The 18,209-nt window shown below is 43.2% G+C and overlaps 1 protein-coding gene across 1 annotated transcript in view; it reads right to left on the reverse strand.

The window, feature by feature from the left end:
- Positions 1-18,209, reverse strand: part of pcca (propionyl-CoA carboxylase subunit alpha) — a 337,158-nt gene that overhangs the window by 101,058 nt on the left and 217,891 nt on the right. The window contains exon 21 of the mRNA XM_080198059.1: positions 1,502-1,555. Within this exon, the coding sequence (XP_080054185.1) occupies positions 1,502-1,555 (54 nt within the window). The remainder of the gene's footprint in view (positions 1-1,501; positions 1,556-18,209) is intronic.

Genomic DNA, 18,209 nt, shown 5'->3' on the forward strand with positions numbered 1-18,209 from the left:
CATTCAGGCTCATACTAAATCACTTCAGGGGCAATCGTACAAAAACAAATTCTAAGTGCTGGAGGGTGCCTAGTGAGCAGTGCCAAGGTGCCAGGTTGGCACGGCCAGGGTGCCAGGCTGATTGTATCAGGGTTCCAGGCTGGCACTGCCCAAGAGGCACTGCCCTTCCAGCCCCTGACTATCCGAGGGACTTCAAAGGCCTCTGGACCCACTGGCAAGGCCAGTATGTCGGGTCTCCATTGCTGGGGGACTATGTATGATCCTTACCGATGAGGACCTCCACTGGCGAGGCCATTAAGGCAAGTGAGCCCAGACAACTGCATCCCGGACTTATTAATAATATTAAAATGAAGCAATAAATATTTAAATCAGCCTCACACCCAAGGCTGATTATGCTGGCAGAATGCAGCCAGTAACATCATGAGAAGCAAGAAACTGGGCATGAAGCCAGTTACTTCCTCTTGCCCGATCTTAATGGCATAACGAGCCAGTAAGATCGCCTCTTTTATCATTTTAAATACATTGGCTCAATCTTCAACATTCTGAGTTGCAAGAAGTACAAACAAAGTTTATACGGCCTGTTCAGGTCTAAATCCTGGGATCACTCACGTGAATTTGCGTTGTACTCCCTCTAAGACACATGAGGTAAGGTGATCAAAACTGAACAGGTACTCTTGATTGACCAAGGCTCTGTGCAGCTAAAGCATAACTTTCTCCCCCATTACATTCCAACTCCCATGAGATAAAGGACAAAATTCCATTCAACCATTAATTACTCTGTACTCCTGTGCACCATCTGTTAGTGATGTGGGTACACGGACATCCAAATCCCTTTACTCCTCCACAGCTCCCAGTCTCTCAACATCGAGAGGGACTATACCAATGTGGTTTCTCAGATCCACACGCTTCCTCACAATGATCTCCATCTGCCAGCATCTAACCACATCCCTTAGCAACTTTGTACTTGCTGTGCCTTCTAATCTAATGTCACCTGCCAAACTTGGATGCACAACTTTCTATTCCTTCAGCCAACTTCTTTATATGTTGGAAAGCAGAAGCTTGAGTACATCTTTGGGGAATATCACTCATCCTGACTAGCAGAGATCTAACCCTTTACCCTCACTATTTGTTTACTATCTCCTAACCAACCCCGTGTCACAAGGTGACCTCCAATTCCACTCACTCGAATTCTTATTAATAAGATCTTCTACGGAGCCATCTCAAATCCCTTCTGAAAGTCCATGTCGGCTACACCCATTTATGCTCCCCAGTTCCCCATAATGAGACAACAACACACAGCCCAAGAGCCAAACCTGGGGCCTTCAGGTCCAGACCCCTTTGCAACATTCATATGGTGCGTTCACCAACACGTTCCGAACCTACTGAAGAATTCCTTACCAGCGGATTGGGGATGGAGAAAGTAAGTAGGGCACCATTTACCAGCAACCCTGCATGCATTACACCGCATCACCGAAAGCATTTGAGAGTCCGAACAACTTACCACAGTGCCCAGGTACTGAATTTTCATATTGCCAGCCGCATCTCGGGAAAGGCACTGAAAAAAAAACAATAATAATTTCTCACAATAGGAAATCTCAGAGGGTTAAAATCAATTACTAGCAAGCCAATTATCCAATAATGTTTTGATCTGGACACAAATAACCTTTATATAGGAAACCAAACTTTCTTCTTGTCACAACACGTTGTCGCAGTTGCAGCAAGACTACTTTGTTAAATATACACAAGAGAAAACAGTATTACTTGTTATGTCAAAGAAATAAAAAAATCCAGTCCAGACGGGTGTACAAAAATCTCCAAGAAATGTTAAACTTGATCCCACTGAATAAGTAATAATTTCAAGACAAAACAATCCATGGATGAATTATTTGCTCATACAGATACATTGCCTTAAGCTATAAACAGCAAACCAAGCAGTTATAAAATGACATTCTCTAAAGGAGCAGAGGCCTGAATTTTACACTCCTCCTACCATCCTAATTGAGTTCGGGGTGGGGGCGATGGGGGGGATTACGTGGATGGAATTCCCGTCAGGATTTCACCCATCCTGAATCAGACATGATTTTACATTGGGCAGGCAGGGCCTTCAATGGTAAGACCACCCTTATCCCAATTAAGATCCTCTGTGGCCACTTGAGGGCCTTTTCCCACACAGCCTCAATTTTTGGCCAGGCAGATATTGGTTAGATCAGGGTTCAAAGCGGAAACATTTTCAATCCTCGATCTCGGGTGGGAAGTGGGTGTGCTTCCACTGCAAGTCCCCTTCGGACTGGGTGCACCTTCTTCTCAAGAACTAGACACCTCCAAACCTCCCTCCCCCTTCCCACCCATTTCAGCCAATCCTGCAGTAAGAGAATCATCCCCTTCGTGACACCCCCAGAAGTTCCCTACTTTCCCCTTCCTGGGATCCCTGTCACTTCTATGTCCTGACACTTAGTCCCAGACATGGCGCTGCAGTGCCTCTTCCAGCCACTGCAGCACTGTTTCTGGATGGGCTGGCGAGCTGTCGACCAATCGGATTGGCCGACAGCTCTCGAAGCCGGAGTTTCCTTCCAAGTGTGGAGAGAAGCCCCCTTGTTGAAAATCAACATTCATTTGGGTGTAAAATGGTGGTGGGCCTGGTTGAGTTGATGGGGATACATTCTGAAAAATTGAGGCCATAATTTTGACTCATGATCTGCACATGGTGACAGCAAACAAATATTCTGCACAACATTCTGAATTAATCAAATCCTCCTGCTCTGCCCAAGACTGCAAGGAAATACAAAAGGTTGCGAATGTAGCCCAGTCCATTACACAAACCAGCCTCCCTCCATTAACTCTGTCTACACTTCCCGCTGCCTCAGCAAAGCAGCCAGCATAATTAAGGATCCCACGCATCCCGGACATTCTGTCTTTCACCTTCTTCCTTCGGGAAAAAGATACAAAAGTCTGAGGTCATGTACCAACCAACTCAAGAACAGCTTCTTCCCTGCTGCTGCCAGATTTTTAAATGGACTTGCATTGCATTAAGTTGATCTTTCTCTACACCCTAGCTATGATTGTAACACTACATTCTGCACTCTCTCCTTTCCTTCTCTATGAATGGTACGCTTTGTCTGTATACAGCACAAGAAACAATACTTTTTACCATATGTTAATACATGTGACAACAATATATCAAATCAAATTAAAATCATGCAGCACAGCAGACCACTCAACCCATCAGGCCTGTGCCGGCTCCTTAAAATAACTATCCAACTACTGTAGTCCCCACTCCTCCGCTCTTTCACAGTCATTTTGTTTTACATTTCAAATATGTGACCAATTCCTCTATGAAATTGAATCTGCATTCACTGCGCTTAACAAGCAACACATTCCAGATCACAGCAACTCACTTATTAAAAAAAATCTTCAACCCCCTCTGGTTCTTCAGTCAATTATCTTAAATCTGTGTCCTTTCATTCCAGACCTTTCTGTCACCCAAAGCTCTGCATTGTTTTGTACACCTCTATTAAACCTCTCCTCTATTAAGTCTGTTTTCAACCTTCCCTGCTCAAAGGAGAATAATCCGAACTTTATTGGAAGTAATCCAATTTCCTGAAGTTCATCACTTGGCAAAGCCAAGGCTTCAGGGAATAAAAAGTTTACAGTAAAGAAACAGCATGCATTTTTATTGTGCCCTTCACGACCTCAAAAGTTTGCAAAGTGAATCACAGCCAACAAAATATTTTTGAAATGTAGTCAAAGTTGTGATGTAGCAAAATGCAACAATCAATTTGTGAATGGCAAGGTTCCACAAATAACAATGAGATCCATGGTACCACAATCTATGTCTTGTTGACATTGTTGAGGGATAGATATTGGCAAGGACACCAGAAGGAACAACCTGTTTGTCTTGCAAAAGTGTAAGATCCCAGAAATGAAGGATTTGTCATAGGAGGAGCGGTTGAGGAGGCTGGGTCTATACTCGATGGAGTTTAGAAGGATGAGGGGGGATCAAATTGAAATTTACAAAATACTGAGAGGCCTAAATAGAGTGGACGTGGAGAGGATGTTTCCACCAGTTAGAACTCAAGGGCACAACCTCAGGGTGAAGGGACACTCCTTTAAAACAGAGATGAGGAGGAATTTCTTCAGCCAGGGAATGGTGAATTTGGGGAACTCTTTGCCACAGTAGGCTGTGGAGGTCAGGTCACTGAGCATCTTTAAGACAGAGATAGATAGATTCTTGATTAATAAGGGGATCAGGGGTTATGGGGAAAAGGCAGGAGAATGCCATGATTGAATGGCGGAGCGGACTCGATGGGCTGAATGGCCTAATTCTGCTCCTATATCTTATGATCTTTCACCGAGCATATTTTGGTTTAAGTCTTATCTGAAAGATGGGATTTGTGAAAATGCAGCTCTCCCTCAGGAATGCGCTGAAGTGTCAGTCCAGATTATAGTGCTCGGGTCCCCAGAGAAACAAACCGATGCAAGTATCTTTCACATCAAGACAAAATTCATTTGAGGTGAAATGTGATTTTCAATTTGCAGCAGAAGCCACGTGACGAGCAGCTTTATTCTCCCCTCATCTTCCATAGCAACTGATAATATACAGACAAGTTAGCATGAACAAAGGATGCTTAAGCTCTCCTGTCAATTTTTCCCTCCCTCCCCGTGGAGAACCGCCTCATTTTCCATTCAGTACCACTCCCCCACTGCGACATATCTCAAGAAAGTGGGAGAAAATCAAAGCAGCGCATGCCTCACCATAATGTTCTCTCTTCTCACCCCCTACCCATACAATGATTAAAGGATTCGAAGGGGTAGATAGAAAGAAACTCTTTCCTCTGATGGGGGGAGTACAGAACAAGGGGGCAGAAGCTTCAAATTCGAGCCAGGCTGTTCAGCAATGATGTCAGGAACCACGTCCTCACACAAATCTGGAACTATCTCCACCAAAAGGTTGTCAAGGCTGGGGAGGGCTGAGCTAAAAAAATGTTAAAACGGAGAACAATAAGGCTTCTGCTCAGCATAGTTTATTAAGGGCCTCAGAACCAAGCTGGTAGAGGGAGTTATGACACAGATCGGCCATGATCTAATCGAATGGCAGCACAGGCTCGAGGGGCTGAATCATTTCTTCCTGTTCTTATCTGAACATTGCCATGGCTCCCAGGATCAGTCAAGAATTACCCAAAGTGTTGCGATGGGTCAAGCAACTCTCCGAGTAGTAGTGGTCTGGTCTAAGGTGGCTACATACGGTGGGATGGGTTCAATCATCTGTGTTTCTGGTCACCGTGCTTTAGGAAGGTGTCCTTGAAGGGGTACAGAAATGACTTACCAGAATAGTCAAGGGATGAAGGAATTTAGTTATAAGGTTAATTTGAAGATGTTGGGGTTGTGGAGAAAAGTAGGTTGAAGAGGAATCTGATCAGAGTCACACAGCACAAAAAAGGCCCTTGTTCCATCGAGCCTGCACCGACAATAACTACCAGCAAAGGCGTGCCAATCCCATTTTCCACCACTTGTCCCATGTTTTTGAATGTTATGATATTTCATGTGCTCATCCAAATATTTTTTAAAGATTGTAAGGTTTCTGACCTCCACTATCTTCCCAGGCAGTGCATTCCAGATTCTCACCACAATCTTGAGTGAAAAATGTTTTTGTCAAATCCCCTCGGAATCTTCTGCCCCTCACCCTAAAATTATGCCGCCTTGCGATTGACCCCTTAACCAATAGGACCAGCTGCACCCTACTCACCCTGTCCATACCCCTCATAATCTTATACACCTCAAATATGTTCCCCTGCTAAAGAAAACAATCCAAGCCTATCCAGTCTCTCCTCATAGGCAACATCCTGGTGAATCTCCTCCGTACCCCATCGAGTGTAATCGCATCCTTACTATAGAGAGGTGACACCAGAACTGCACAAACCCAACATTACCCTTTTGCTCGTATAGTCAATGCCACGACTGATAAAAACAATGGTCCCGTTTGCCCTCTGAACTACCCTATTCATCTGCTCTGCCGACTTCAGGGATCTGTGAAGAAGTGTACAGAATTATGGCAGCTTCAGGTGAGTTTGATAATGGAAAGTTGTTTCCGTTGGCTAATGATATAAAGACTAGGGGACTTAAATTTAAGGTCCTAGAACATAGAACATAGAACATTACAGCGCAGAACAGGCCCTTCCGCCCACGACGTTGCGCCGACCAGTTACAAAACAATGACCCACTAACCTAAACCAATCCCTTTTCGTCCATAAACCTGGACTAAAGAAAGATACAGAGGGAGGAATTAAAGTGTGAGGAAGAATCTCTCACACAGCAAATAATTGGCTGGAACACGCTGCCTATGGGGGTAGAGGAAACTGAGATAATCAATAATTTCAAAAGGAAATTGGGTTGACACTTGAGAGAAATAAATGTGTGGGGTTAGAGGGATAGAGCAAGGGAATGAAACTGAGTGGATTGCTTTCCAGAGAGCAGGCATGAATTCCATGTGCCAATCCACCTTCTTATGTGTTGTTATGACTCCATGACTGTTAGGGGAGGTGATGGCATAGTGGCATTGTCACTGGACTATTATCCAGCTAATGTTATGGGGACCTTGGTTCAAATTCCGACATGGTAGATGGTGGAATCTGAATTCAATAAAAAAGAACATCTGGAATTAAGAATCTACTGATGAGCGTAAAACCATTGTTTATTGTAGGAAAAACCCATTGGTTTACTAATGTCCTTTAGGGAAAGAAATTTGCTGTCCTTACCCAGTCTGGCCTACGTGTGACTCCAGGACAACAGCAATGTGGTGACTCTTAACTGCCCACGCCGCTCGTTTTAGGGGCAATTAGGGATGGGCAATAAACGCTGGCCTTGCCAGCCATGCCCATATCCCAATAATAAATAAATAAAAATGTCACACCAGGATAGCATCAGCTGTCAATAGGTGCTGTGAAGGCACTGGGTAGGGAAAAAGCTTCAACAAACTCTGGGGCCCTGGACGACTGGCTGGTCAGCACACACTGTCATTTCTTAGCTCCCAAGATATGATCCAGGTACTAAGAAAATCTTCATAGTAACTAGATCCCTGCCACTGATCTCCTGCAATCCAATACAAATTTATTACAGCAAGGAAAATGAAAACACTGTTGTACAATCTTTTTACACTCACATTAAAACTTCCTCCTGGGAAACAAATACATGAAACACAGAAGATTTGTTTTCATTCACAACTTACAGACTACTGGGGAAGCAGGAATAGCTGCCACTTCCCACAACTCAACATAAACATTAGATTTTTGGAAAACACAGAATAGTACAATGTGGAACTCGCTCAAGATGTATTTATTGTACACCATGCCAACATAAATTAACAAAGTTTGGCCACTTGACGAATAAACAGCGGACAACACAGCCAAAATATTTTCATCCTCATTTTGTTTTACAGTCAATTTTATAGACCATTTAAAAAGACTCCCCGAAGAATGAGATTCAATTTAAAGTATTTTCCTCATAAACATTGTTTAATTAACATGATACAATAAAGTTGTTATCCTCGGCTTTCTCACAGTGATGTCCTTTAGCATTAACTATAAAACCCAAAAGTTGATTAAAGGACAAACATTGATAAGATCAAAAAAGCGGCCCCACATTATTAAATGCATATTTAGTCTGAGGAAAAATGTTGCTTTGTTGGCCTACTAAGCTGCAATCAATCTTTCAAAAAATCTCACTCCTCCTCGCAAAATTCTTCACAATTTCTTTGAAAAATCTGTTGAAATCTGATATAGCCTTCTATGTCACACAATCTATGTTGGCATCCTCTTCAATGTAAGAAATGAGAGCAGGTGGGGGCCATTTGTCCCTTCCAGCCTGCTCTACACTCAGTAAGATCATGGCTGATCTGATTGTGGCCTTAACTCTACTTTCCGTCCTGTCCCCAAAACCCTCAACTCGCTTGTTGATCTAAAATCTGTCCAAATCAGCCTCAAACGTATTCGATTACCCAAAGATGAACAACCCTCTGAGGGAAAAAAAAGCCACCTCATTTCAGTATTAAATTGGAAATCCCTTCTCATAAACTGTGCCCTCTTGTTTAGATTGCCCCATGACAAGAAACATCGTCTCAGCATCTAATGAGGGAAAGTTGGGCCTATACTTACTTGGGTTCAGAAGAATGAGGTGATCTTATTGAAACATATAAGATCCCGAGTGGATTTGACAGGGTGGATGTTGACAGGATGTCTCCCCTTGTGGAAGGGTCTAAAAATAGGTGATACCGTTTAAAGATGAGGTCCCCTATTAAAGACAGGGGTGAGAAGTGTTTTCTCTCAGAGGTCACTGGTCTGTGGAATTCTCTTTCTAAGAAATGTGTGGAGGCTGGGCTTTATTATATTCAAGGTTGGGATTGACAGATTTTGATTGTCAAGGCAGTGAAGGGTTATGGGGGGCTGACAGGAAGTTGAAGTTGAGACAACAGTCAGGTCATAGAAGCACAGAAACTAGAAGCAGGAATAGGCCATTTGGCCTTCGAGCATGCTCCACATTCATCTTCATCACAGCTGATCATCACATTCAATATTCTGATCAGCCATGATCTTATCGAATGGTGGATTAGGCTCGAGGGGTCGAATGCCCTACTTCTGCTCCTAATTCATATATTCTTGTGTGCACCCTGCCAAACCCCCTCAGAATCTTATATGTTTCAATAGGATCACCTTTCATTCTTCAAAACTCCAATGAATACAAGGCACCCCCTTCACCCCAGAAGTCAGTCTAGTGAACTTTCTTAGAACTGCCTGCAGTGTAAAGAAGACTAAAGGATGATTTGATTGAGTTTATTGTTAGCATTTTGAAAGGAATTGATTAGCTAGATGGAAAAAAGCATTTCCTGCTGATAAGGGAGACTTGCACAAGGAATATAGCTCTAAAATCAAATCAGGCCAGGCAGGAGAGAAGGTGGAAAATACTTCTTCACACAAAGGATGAGGGAAATGTGGAAGTTTCTTTTACAATAAGTAGTAGTTGTTAGCTCAATGAATCTGAAATTGTTAAGTTTTTGCTAGACAAGACAAGGGTATATTAAGATATGGAGCTAAAATACAGACCAGTCATGATCAAACTGAATAGCAAGCCAGTCGGAGGGGCCAAGTGATCCATTTCCATCGCCACATTCCAGTGTCACAATCCAAAAACAACTACTTGCATTTATCTTGCACCTTCAAATTAGAAAAACATCCCAAGGCTATTCACAGAAAGGTAATCAAAAAGATACTCTCCCATGCCAAATACATCGTATTTACCACTGACAAGCTGAGCTGATGGTGCACCGACATTTACTAACACGTGGACAACACTGGCGCTAACGCCAGGAAGAGAAGCCGAGAGGATATGCTCCTCCCTTGCTCCCATCTCCAGAAAAGAGGAACTGAATTTAAAAAACAGGACTGAATGCGTTATAATCCCTGGATTATTATCCATATAACAACTTGAATGTGTCTTAGGAAAGAGTATCAAAGAGGTGAACAGCTAGGAATGGTGTGGGAAAGAGGTTCTACTTCATGGGACCAATACTGGGATAGGACTGAATTGTTCCAGTGGGACAGATTCCACCTGTACTGGGCTGGTCCCTGGATTGTGGTAGAGGGGACATATGGGTGGTTACAAATTGGTGAAAAGTGAGGAGGGCTCAAATTGAAAAGGTGACGTAAATAATCATTCAAAATCAAATGAAAAGGAGCAAAGTAGAATAAGCGCTAGAACTTGTACATTAGGCACCAGAGGTACAAAGAACAAAGAAAATTACAGCACAGGAACAGGCCGTTCGGCCCTCTAAGCCTGCACGGACCATGCTCCCCAACTGAACTAAAACCCCCTACCCTTCCGGGGACCATATCCCTGTATTCCCATCCTACTCATATATTTGTCAAGACACCCCTTAAAAGTCACAATTGTATCTGCTTCCACTACCTGGCAGTGAGTTCCAAGTACCCACCACCCTCCGTGTAAAAAAATCTGCCTCGTACATCAAGGGAACAAGGGAATTAAGGGTTATGGGGAGAAGGCAGGAAAGTGGAACTGATCCACTTCAGATCAGCCATGATCTTAATGAATGACGGGGCAGGCTCGAAGGGCTAGATGGCCTACTCCTGCTCTTATTTCTTATGTTCTTATGTTATCTCTTTTAAACCTTGCCCCTCATACCTCAAACCTGTGCCCTGGGGAAAAAAGGTCTGACTATCCACTCTGTCCATGCCACTCATAATCTTGTGGATTTCTATTAGGTTGCTCCATCGTTCCAGCGAAAACAAACCAAGTTTCTCCGGCCTCTCCTCAAAGCTAATGCCCTCCATACCAGGCAACACCCTGGTAAATCTTTCCTCTACCCTCTTCAAAGCCTCCACATCCTTCTGATAGTGTGGCGACCAGAATTGAACATTATATTCCAAGTGCAGTCTAACTAAGCTTCTATAAAGCTGCAATATGATGGGCCAATTTTTAAAATCAGTGCCCTGGCTGATGAAGACAAGCATGCTGTATGCCTTCTTGACTACCTTCTCCACCTGCGTTGCCTCTTTCAGTGACCTGTGTACCTTCACACCCAGATCCCTCTGCCTATCCTTACACTTAAGGACTCTGCCACATACTGCATATTTCCTACCTGTATTAGATCTTCCAAAATACATTATCTCACATTTGCCTGGATAAAACTCCATCTGCCATCTCTCTGCCCAAGTCTCCAAACGATCTATATCCTGTTGTGTCCTCGGATGGTCCTAATCGCTATCCGCAAATCCACCAACCTTTGTACCGTCTGCAAACTTACTAATCAATCCAGTTACATTTTCCTCCAAATCATTTATATATATTACAAACAGCAAAGCTCCCAGCACTGATCCCTGAGGAACACCACTTGTCACAGCCCTCCATTCAGAAACGTACCCTTCCACTGCTACCCTCTGTCTTCTTTGACCGAGTAAAAAGTCTGACAACACCAGGTTTTTACTGCGTTTACGCCAGTCCAACGCCGGCATTCCCACATCATGACTTCTTTGACCGAGCCAATTCTGTATCCAGCTTGCCAGCTCACCTCTGATCCTATGCAACTTCACCTTCTGCACCAGTCTGCCATAAGGGACCTCGGCAAAGGCCTCATGAAGTCCATGTAGACAGCATCCACTGTCCTACCCTCATTAATCATCTTCGTAAAGGGAAAAGTAAAAAATGCAAAATATAATTAAATCAGGAGAGAAAAATAAGAAATGGTCAAATAACGTAGGAACATGGGAATTAGGAGCAAAGTAGGCAAAATCAGCCCTTCCAGCCTGCTCCGCCATTCAATCAGATAATGGCTGATCTCTCCCTGGTTTCAAATCCACTTCCCCACCTGTTCCCCATATCCCTTTAACTCTTTTTTTATTGCAAATATATCAGTCCCCTTCTTGAAACCATTCAATGATTCAGACTCCACCATGCTATGGGGCAGCGAGTTCCACAAATTCACCACCCTCTGTGAGAAGTAGTTCCTCCTCATCTCAGTTTTAAGTCTATCGCCTCTCAACCTATACCCATGACCTCTTGCTCGAGATTGCCCCGCAAGAGGAAACATTTGGTCTACATTTACTTTATCGATCCCTTTTAAAATTTTATATACCTCAATCACATCCTCTCTCATGCTTCTAAAACAGTATTTCAGCAACAGACAGGTTAGAGATTATGGCCCACGTAACGGTTCTTTAAACAAATGCACGGAATATAAGAAAGAAATTGAATGGAATGTAGGTGCAATGGAAGGCATGGCATGGCGGCCAGTGCTGAGGCCTGGCTGCAAGCTCAGGGCTGGGAGCTGAATCTACTGGATTATAAGGTCTACCGAAAGGTCAGAAAACTGGTAAAGGCTGAGGAGCAACAATAGTGATCTAGAATGAAATTACTTCAATGCTGAGAGAGGTTACAATGAGGGAAGCAGAGTCGCACTGGATAGAATTAAGAAACAGAAATGGATTTAAGACTCTTGTGGGAGTTCTATGTATACCTCCAACGTGGCAACTGTGAAATGGTGGAATTTATGAATGCAGAGATTAGTCAAACATGCAGAAAAGGCAGCATAGTTTTAATAAAGGAATTTAATTTGCATGCAGATCAGGTTAAGCGTGCAAGATCATGTGTACAATTTTGTCTTTTAAAAAGCATTTAGACAGTTACATGGGTAAGATGGGTGTAGAGGGATATGGGTCAAATGTGGGCAATTGGGACTAGCTTAGTGGTTTAAAAAAAAGGGCAGCATGGGCAAGTTGGGCTGAAGGGCCTGTTTGTATGTTGTAAATCTCTACGACTCTTTAAAGGTAGCAAATTTCTTGAGTGTGATTGTGACGGTTTTCTGCAACAATGGGGGAAATTTTCCTCGCATGTTGGAGGCAGGTTTGGAAATGGGTGGTGGGGAAATGGCAATAAATATGTCTGGCTGCCTTTCCACTTCCTCCTACTTTTACCAGAATCAGCTTCAGATCTGTGATGGCAACCTGTCTGTTAGTAACGAGGAGATAATTATGGTCATTTGTGCCATTTTTAGAAGGCTATGGAAATCCTGCCAACTCTCTTCCCCCCACCCCTTGTTTCAACCTCATTGAGGTTAGAGACAGGTATAACCCAACAGGTCAGGCTAACTACAATCTGGTGTGCAATGGTACATGGACTGAAGGGTCAACCACTTTGCCAGAAGCAAGCTGTTGATTCTTACTAAGTCAGTGGGAGGAGGAGGAAAAATCTTTGAAGGGAAGTCATGCCCAGATCATCTGTTTGTGGCTGCAAACAGCTGGTTCGGAGTAGCACTGCTGGGGGTGGCACAAGGAAACTTGGACAGGGTAAAAAAACAAGTGGAGAAGAATTGCACCCCCATTAAACATCAGCCAGGAACCTATGAGGAAGTTGTGGGTTTATTAAAAAAGTACAATGAAGTTGTCTGGTTAATTGAGGTGAAATACATCGTCTAGACAGAAAGGCATCCAGATATAGAATGGCTGCTCAAAATCCTTCCTTCTTGCGGCTTGAATGGATTAAATAACCTAATTCCACTTCTTTTACAGACCTGGCTATCTTGCCCTTCTCTTTGAATGAAGAGGGTTTCATGTGGCGTTGCACCCATTTTTTTTTCTCTCGCTTTTGCCATCTGTAATTAGTTCCACTTAGTTGGGTATCAATGACCTTTTTCAGCACAAGATTCAGCAGGGCTACAATCAGCACGATACTCACCGCCTCCACTGTACCATTATCACAGTTAAGGATGAGCAAAGGTAACAGGCGTTAAAAAAAAACAAAGGTACCATTCATTTGGGACTGTTTCATTGCATTTCTAGGCTTAACACACATGCATTTGCTGTTCGAGGTGAAGAGAGTTACAATTGTTGTGGACAAAATTAAATTGCACACTTTTTGGGAAGACGCAGAACAACCATGAAAATTACACATAACGTAACACCCCCCACTTCCTTGTCCATTCTTCCATTTCAGCTTATAATTGTACTGCAGTAAGGACTGTTGTTATTCGTCATCTTTTGTGCAAAGAATTGGAATCACACTGCTTCAGTCAAATAATGACTACATTGGAGAAAACTTTACATCCATCCCTAAAGTGTTGGCACGTTTGATCACTGAACAACTGAATCCCGCACACCAATAAAGCTCCAAGTTCCATCCCCGGTGTGTGTTGAGTTTGGGCAGCCAAGCTGAAGCATCAGCTGCGACGGCTGGTCTTAGAATCCGTGGATAGCAAAAGGAGGAATCAGGCTAGAAGTCTGACTCCCCAACACCCACCAGTGATTTGGGAGAGAGGGGGAAGCAAAGGGAATGGATGGATGAAGGAAGGGAGGGGAGCGATAGTGGGTAGAGGAGAAACGGGAGAAGGGGGAAGGGTTAAAAGGCAAAGATACAAGTGGGGGCGGAGACAGGGCAAAGGTGGGAGATGGGCACAGCAGGAAGAGAAAGGGAAAGAAACAAGTTCTGAGAGAGTCAGCAAGCTAGAGGGGAGGCAAGGGAGAGATAGAGAGAACAGGAGGGGGGGCACAAAAGAGAAAGGTGATGAAGAGAACGAAAAGGGCAACAGAGATGGGGGCAGGATGTTGATTAAAATCTGTTTCAATTTTCTGGAACAAATTCAACTTTTTATTGTGGGGAAACACTTTTGTCTCTATACATTTTATACCTGAATACAAGCAGGATCTTTTCCAATAGAATCATGAATATGTATATAAAAACGCTGTACATAAAATGAACAATTTCCACCAGCACAGCTATTGTATAAGATGACCATAGGCTGCTCTGCACTTAGAGGGGGAGAGCTGACTGGTGGTGATTTAACCCGAGGGTCACCACACCTCAGGCAAGAGGTAAGGTTGAGAAGGCGGGGCCTTTGTGAATAACCTCAGCTGGTGCGGGGATTGAACCCACACTTGTTGCATCATTCCGTGTCATGAACCAGCCATCCAGTCAACTCAGCCAACCAACCTGTTTTTCCCTGCTAATTGGATAGCCAAAGTTTCCAGCCCCGGTTCAATCCAATTGATGCTTTGACCTTTCTCTCCCCACTTCCTCTCACAATTCCAACCATCATTCTCTTGAATTCCCCCAGTTCAACTTTCCATTCCTCCCCACTCCCTGTTTTATTCCAGCGCTCTTTTTTCTTCCACCCCCATTACACTGCCCAGAAGGGTTTTTTTTGATGTAGAATCAAATGAAGCCTTTCAAAGAGGAACAGAGAAGGAAATGGTGGGGTCACAGAGTATTTACAGCAGAAAAGGAGGCCATTCGAAACTTCAGGTCCATGTTGGCTCTCATGGAGCAGTCCAGTCAATCCTACTCCCCAGCTCATTCCCTGTGGCCTTGCAAGTTTATTTCCTTCATGTACCCATTCTATTTCCCATTGAAAGCACTGACTGCTTCTACTTTTACCACTCTTGTACACAGCCAATTGAAGGTCATTACCATTCACTGAGTAGAACACTTCTTCGTGAAGGGAAATGCTGCAACAACAGGGTGTAAAGCCAACCAAGTATCAATACAGGGTTAATGGACCAAATGGCTTCCTCCTGTATCTTTACATCTGCATTTCCAGCCGGTCTGTTCAACCTCCAACATTCCAGATCTTTTAGACTTTTGAAATGGGTTACGTCTTTTAGACTCACAATGACCTTGTCAGTAGTTTGCATTACTGTCCTTACTAATCAACTTTAAAAGGTATTTTGCCTACTTTAGGTGTCCTTTTGTTTATGGGATCAAAGAACAGGAACTGTCTCGTTGACATACATTTGGGAATGTGCAGGAATGGTCAGGGAGCTACCTGTCTTGTGGAAACATTGACATTTATTAGCACACAGCAACAAAAAGCAGGCTCAAATTCCCATAATATAACCACTGATTCGATGTACACAAGGCAGACAACAATTGCATTTATATAGCACACTTGCTTCAATAAAACATCCCAAGACCTTCACAAGAGCGTCATAAAGCAAAATCTGACATTGGCCCATGTGAGGTGACATTCTGATAGATAACCAAATGCTTGGTCATAGATGTAGGCTCTTAAGTGGTGAGAGGCAGAAAGGTTTAGGGAAGAAATTACAAAGCTTAAGGCTTTGGCTACTGAAAGTCTGCCCTCTGCCACCCCTCTCCCCGCTCCTCCCCCACCATTTCCATTATGAAATGATTAAGATCAAGAATGTTCAAGAGACAGAGTGCAAAAGTCTCAGAACGTAATGGAGGAGGAGGTTACAGAGATAGGGGCGGAGAAATCCATGGAGGCATTTGGAAACAGGGATGAGAACTTTAAAATCACGACATTGCTTAACTGGGAACCAATGTAGGTCACTGGCAAGCAGGGGGATGCCATAAATTATAGAGTATCAGGGGGCATTCTCAGGGAGTTGGACACACTGAATGCTAGACAGGGTGAAAGGCTGTTTCTAACAGAGCTGGAATTGGATTTTTGTAGTAACTGAAGGAAAATGGAATTAATGCTCCATCTTGTCTCCTTCTTAGTGGAGTTCTGAAAGACAGTTTGCAAGACGTCCCCAGGATTTCTTGTGTGTTCTATAAAGCCATAATTCAGATATGGAGGCATGCAGCTCCAGATCGTACTGGTCAATCCACTGTCCAAGTTAAAGTGTAAAGCGTACACTCGAATGCATCAATCAATAGCAGTGGCACCTTGTAAAACCAGTGTTGCCTCATATTCTGATACTCCAACACCATCAATATGATTACACCCTTGGTGGAACACGCTGATCAATAACCTTACATCACTGTCCTTTTGTGTACGTTTCATGATTTAGTGAATCCTCCACTTCCATTCTTGGTCTTCTAACTGGAGAATGCATCTTGAACAATATGCAAGATTTCGGCATGTATTTCCATGCTGCCAGCTGCATGTTGAGGGCTATATGAAGCACTGGGTCTTATATCCGTAGAACTTAAGACCACACCCTTCAGGACATATTCCCCATCAAAGAGGAAGCCTGCCTGTCCCTCTCTGATCGCTGTGTCCCCCCCGAGGGTGTGACTGGGTGCACAATGACAACGCTAACAGCCACTGATACCAGCAAGATTTGCTCTGTACTTTTCAAACTCAATAAGATCCTCTCTCTCTTCAGGATAGAAACCAGAACAAGTCTCTGGAACATCAAGGGTTTACACGCTTCTAACGGAATACTGCTCATCAATTTCAAAGTCAGTTTCCAAGGAAATCCACGGTTACCAGATTCCCAAGGTCATTTCTCTCCTTTACCGTCCCCAAGAGCAGCTATCAGGAGTCAAAATAAACACAGCCACAAATACAGCTTACCTTCCTAGACTACTGCATCATGCCTGACTATAATTACACTTGAATTCCCTTCTAAACGTTCCAAAAAGTTAGCTATGACTATTAACAAGCTAATTCTAGCTATTTCAGCATTCTTTTCTTAGAATCCTGACGTAATTAAATATTTCACTAAACTGTTTTGAAGTAATTTTCCATTTAAAAAAAATTAACTGGAGTTTTTAAATCACCATGCGCGACTGCCAAATAATGCATGTCTAACATCAAGCTCTTGATCTCAGTGAAGTCAAAGAGGTCCTTAATAGAAAGGCTGGCTTTTAAAACCACATTAGTAGAACAACAGGATCGCCACTGCTTTTCAAGCTGTGCTAGGAAATCAAGTATTAGCAAACTTTTAGAGTTATTGTATTATTGGAGGGTGCGTACTTGACTCAATTTTCCAGCATGTGTTTCCGCCACCTTCTATAGAGAGCAAAAAAAAAAGTGAAGAACATTTATCCTTCTGTGGTACATTTTCTATACCAAGATTAGGCATTTTCGCTGAATCTTCTTGCAGAGAGGAAAATGATTGCATGTTCTTAAAATGATTAGCGTTCCCTGGACTGAAATGTATTCATCTTTCACCCACAAGGAAAGAAATTTATATAGTCTTTCACAGCCTGGGGGCATTCCGAATCACTTTACAGCCAGTAAAGTACTGTAGAAGGGTAGTGTCTGTTCAAATCTAGGAAATGGGGGCATCAATTAGAGTCACAGCGTCATAGAGGTTTACAGCATGGAAACAGGCCCTTCGGCCCAACTTGTCCATGCTACTCTTTCTTGTTAAGCACCTAAACTGGTCCCAATTGCCCACATTTGGCCCATATCCCTCTATACCCATCCAACTGTCTAAATGATTTTTAAAAGACAAAATTGTACCTGCCTCCACTCTGGCAACTTGTTCCACACACTCACCACCCTGAGTGAAAAAATTGCCCCTCTGGACCCTTTTGAATCTCTCCCCTCTCGCCTTAAACCTACGCCCTCTAGTTTTAGACTTCCCTACCTTTGGGAAAAGATATTGACTATCTAGCTGATCTATGCCCTCATTTTTTTTAACAGACCTCAATAAAATCACCCTAAGCTACTTACGCTCCAGAGAAAAAAGTCCCAGTGTATCCAGCCTCTCCTTAAACTCAAACCATCAAGTCCCGGTAGCATCATAGTAAATCTTTTCTGCACTCTTTCTAGTTTAATATCCTTTCTACGATAGAGTGACCAGAAGCTCCCACAAACACCAATGCGATGAGGGTCAGATCATTTTGTTGATGTCGACTGAGGGAAAAAATATTGCCCCAGGAAACGTAGAATTTATCATCAACGCACCAAATGAATTTAAAATAAATTTAGAGTGTGCCATTGATAATGTGCCAAG

The sequence above is a fragment of the Carcharhinus amblyrhynchos genome, chromosome 10, assembly GCF_965287045.1.
Source record: "Carcharhinus amblyrhynchos chromosome 10, sCarAmb.v2.hapA, whole genome shotgun sequence".
Lineage (NCBI taxonomy): Eukaryota > Metazoa > Chordata > Chondrichthyes > Carcharhiniformes > Carcharhinidae > Carcharhinus > Carcharhinus amblyrhynchos.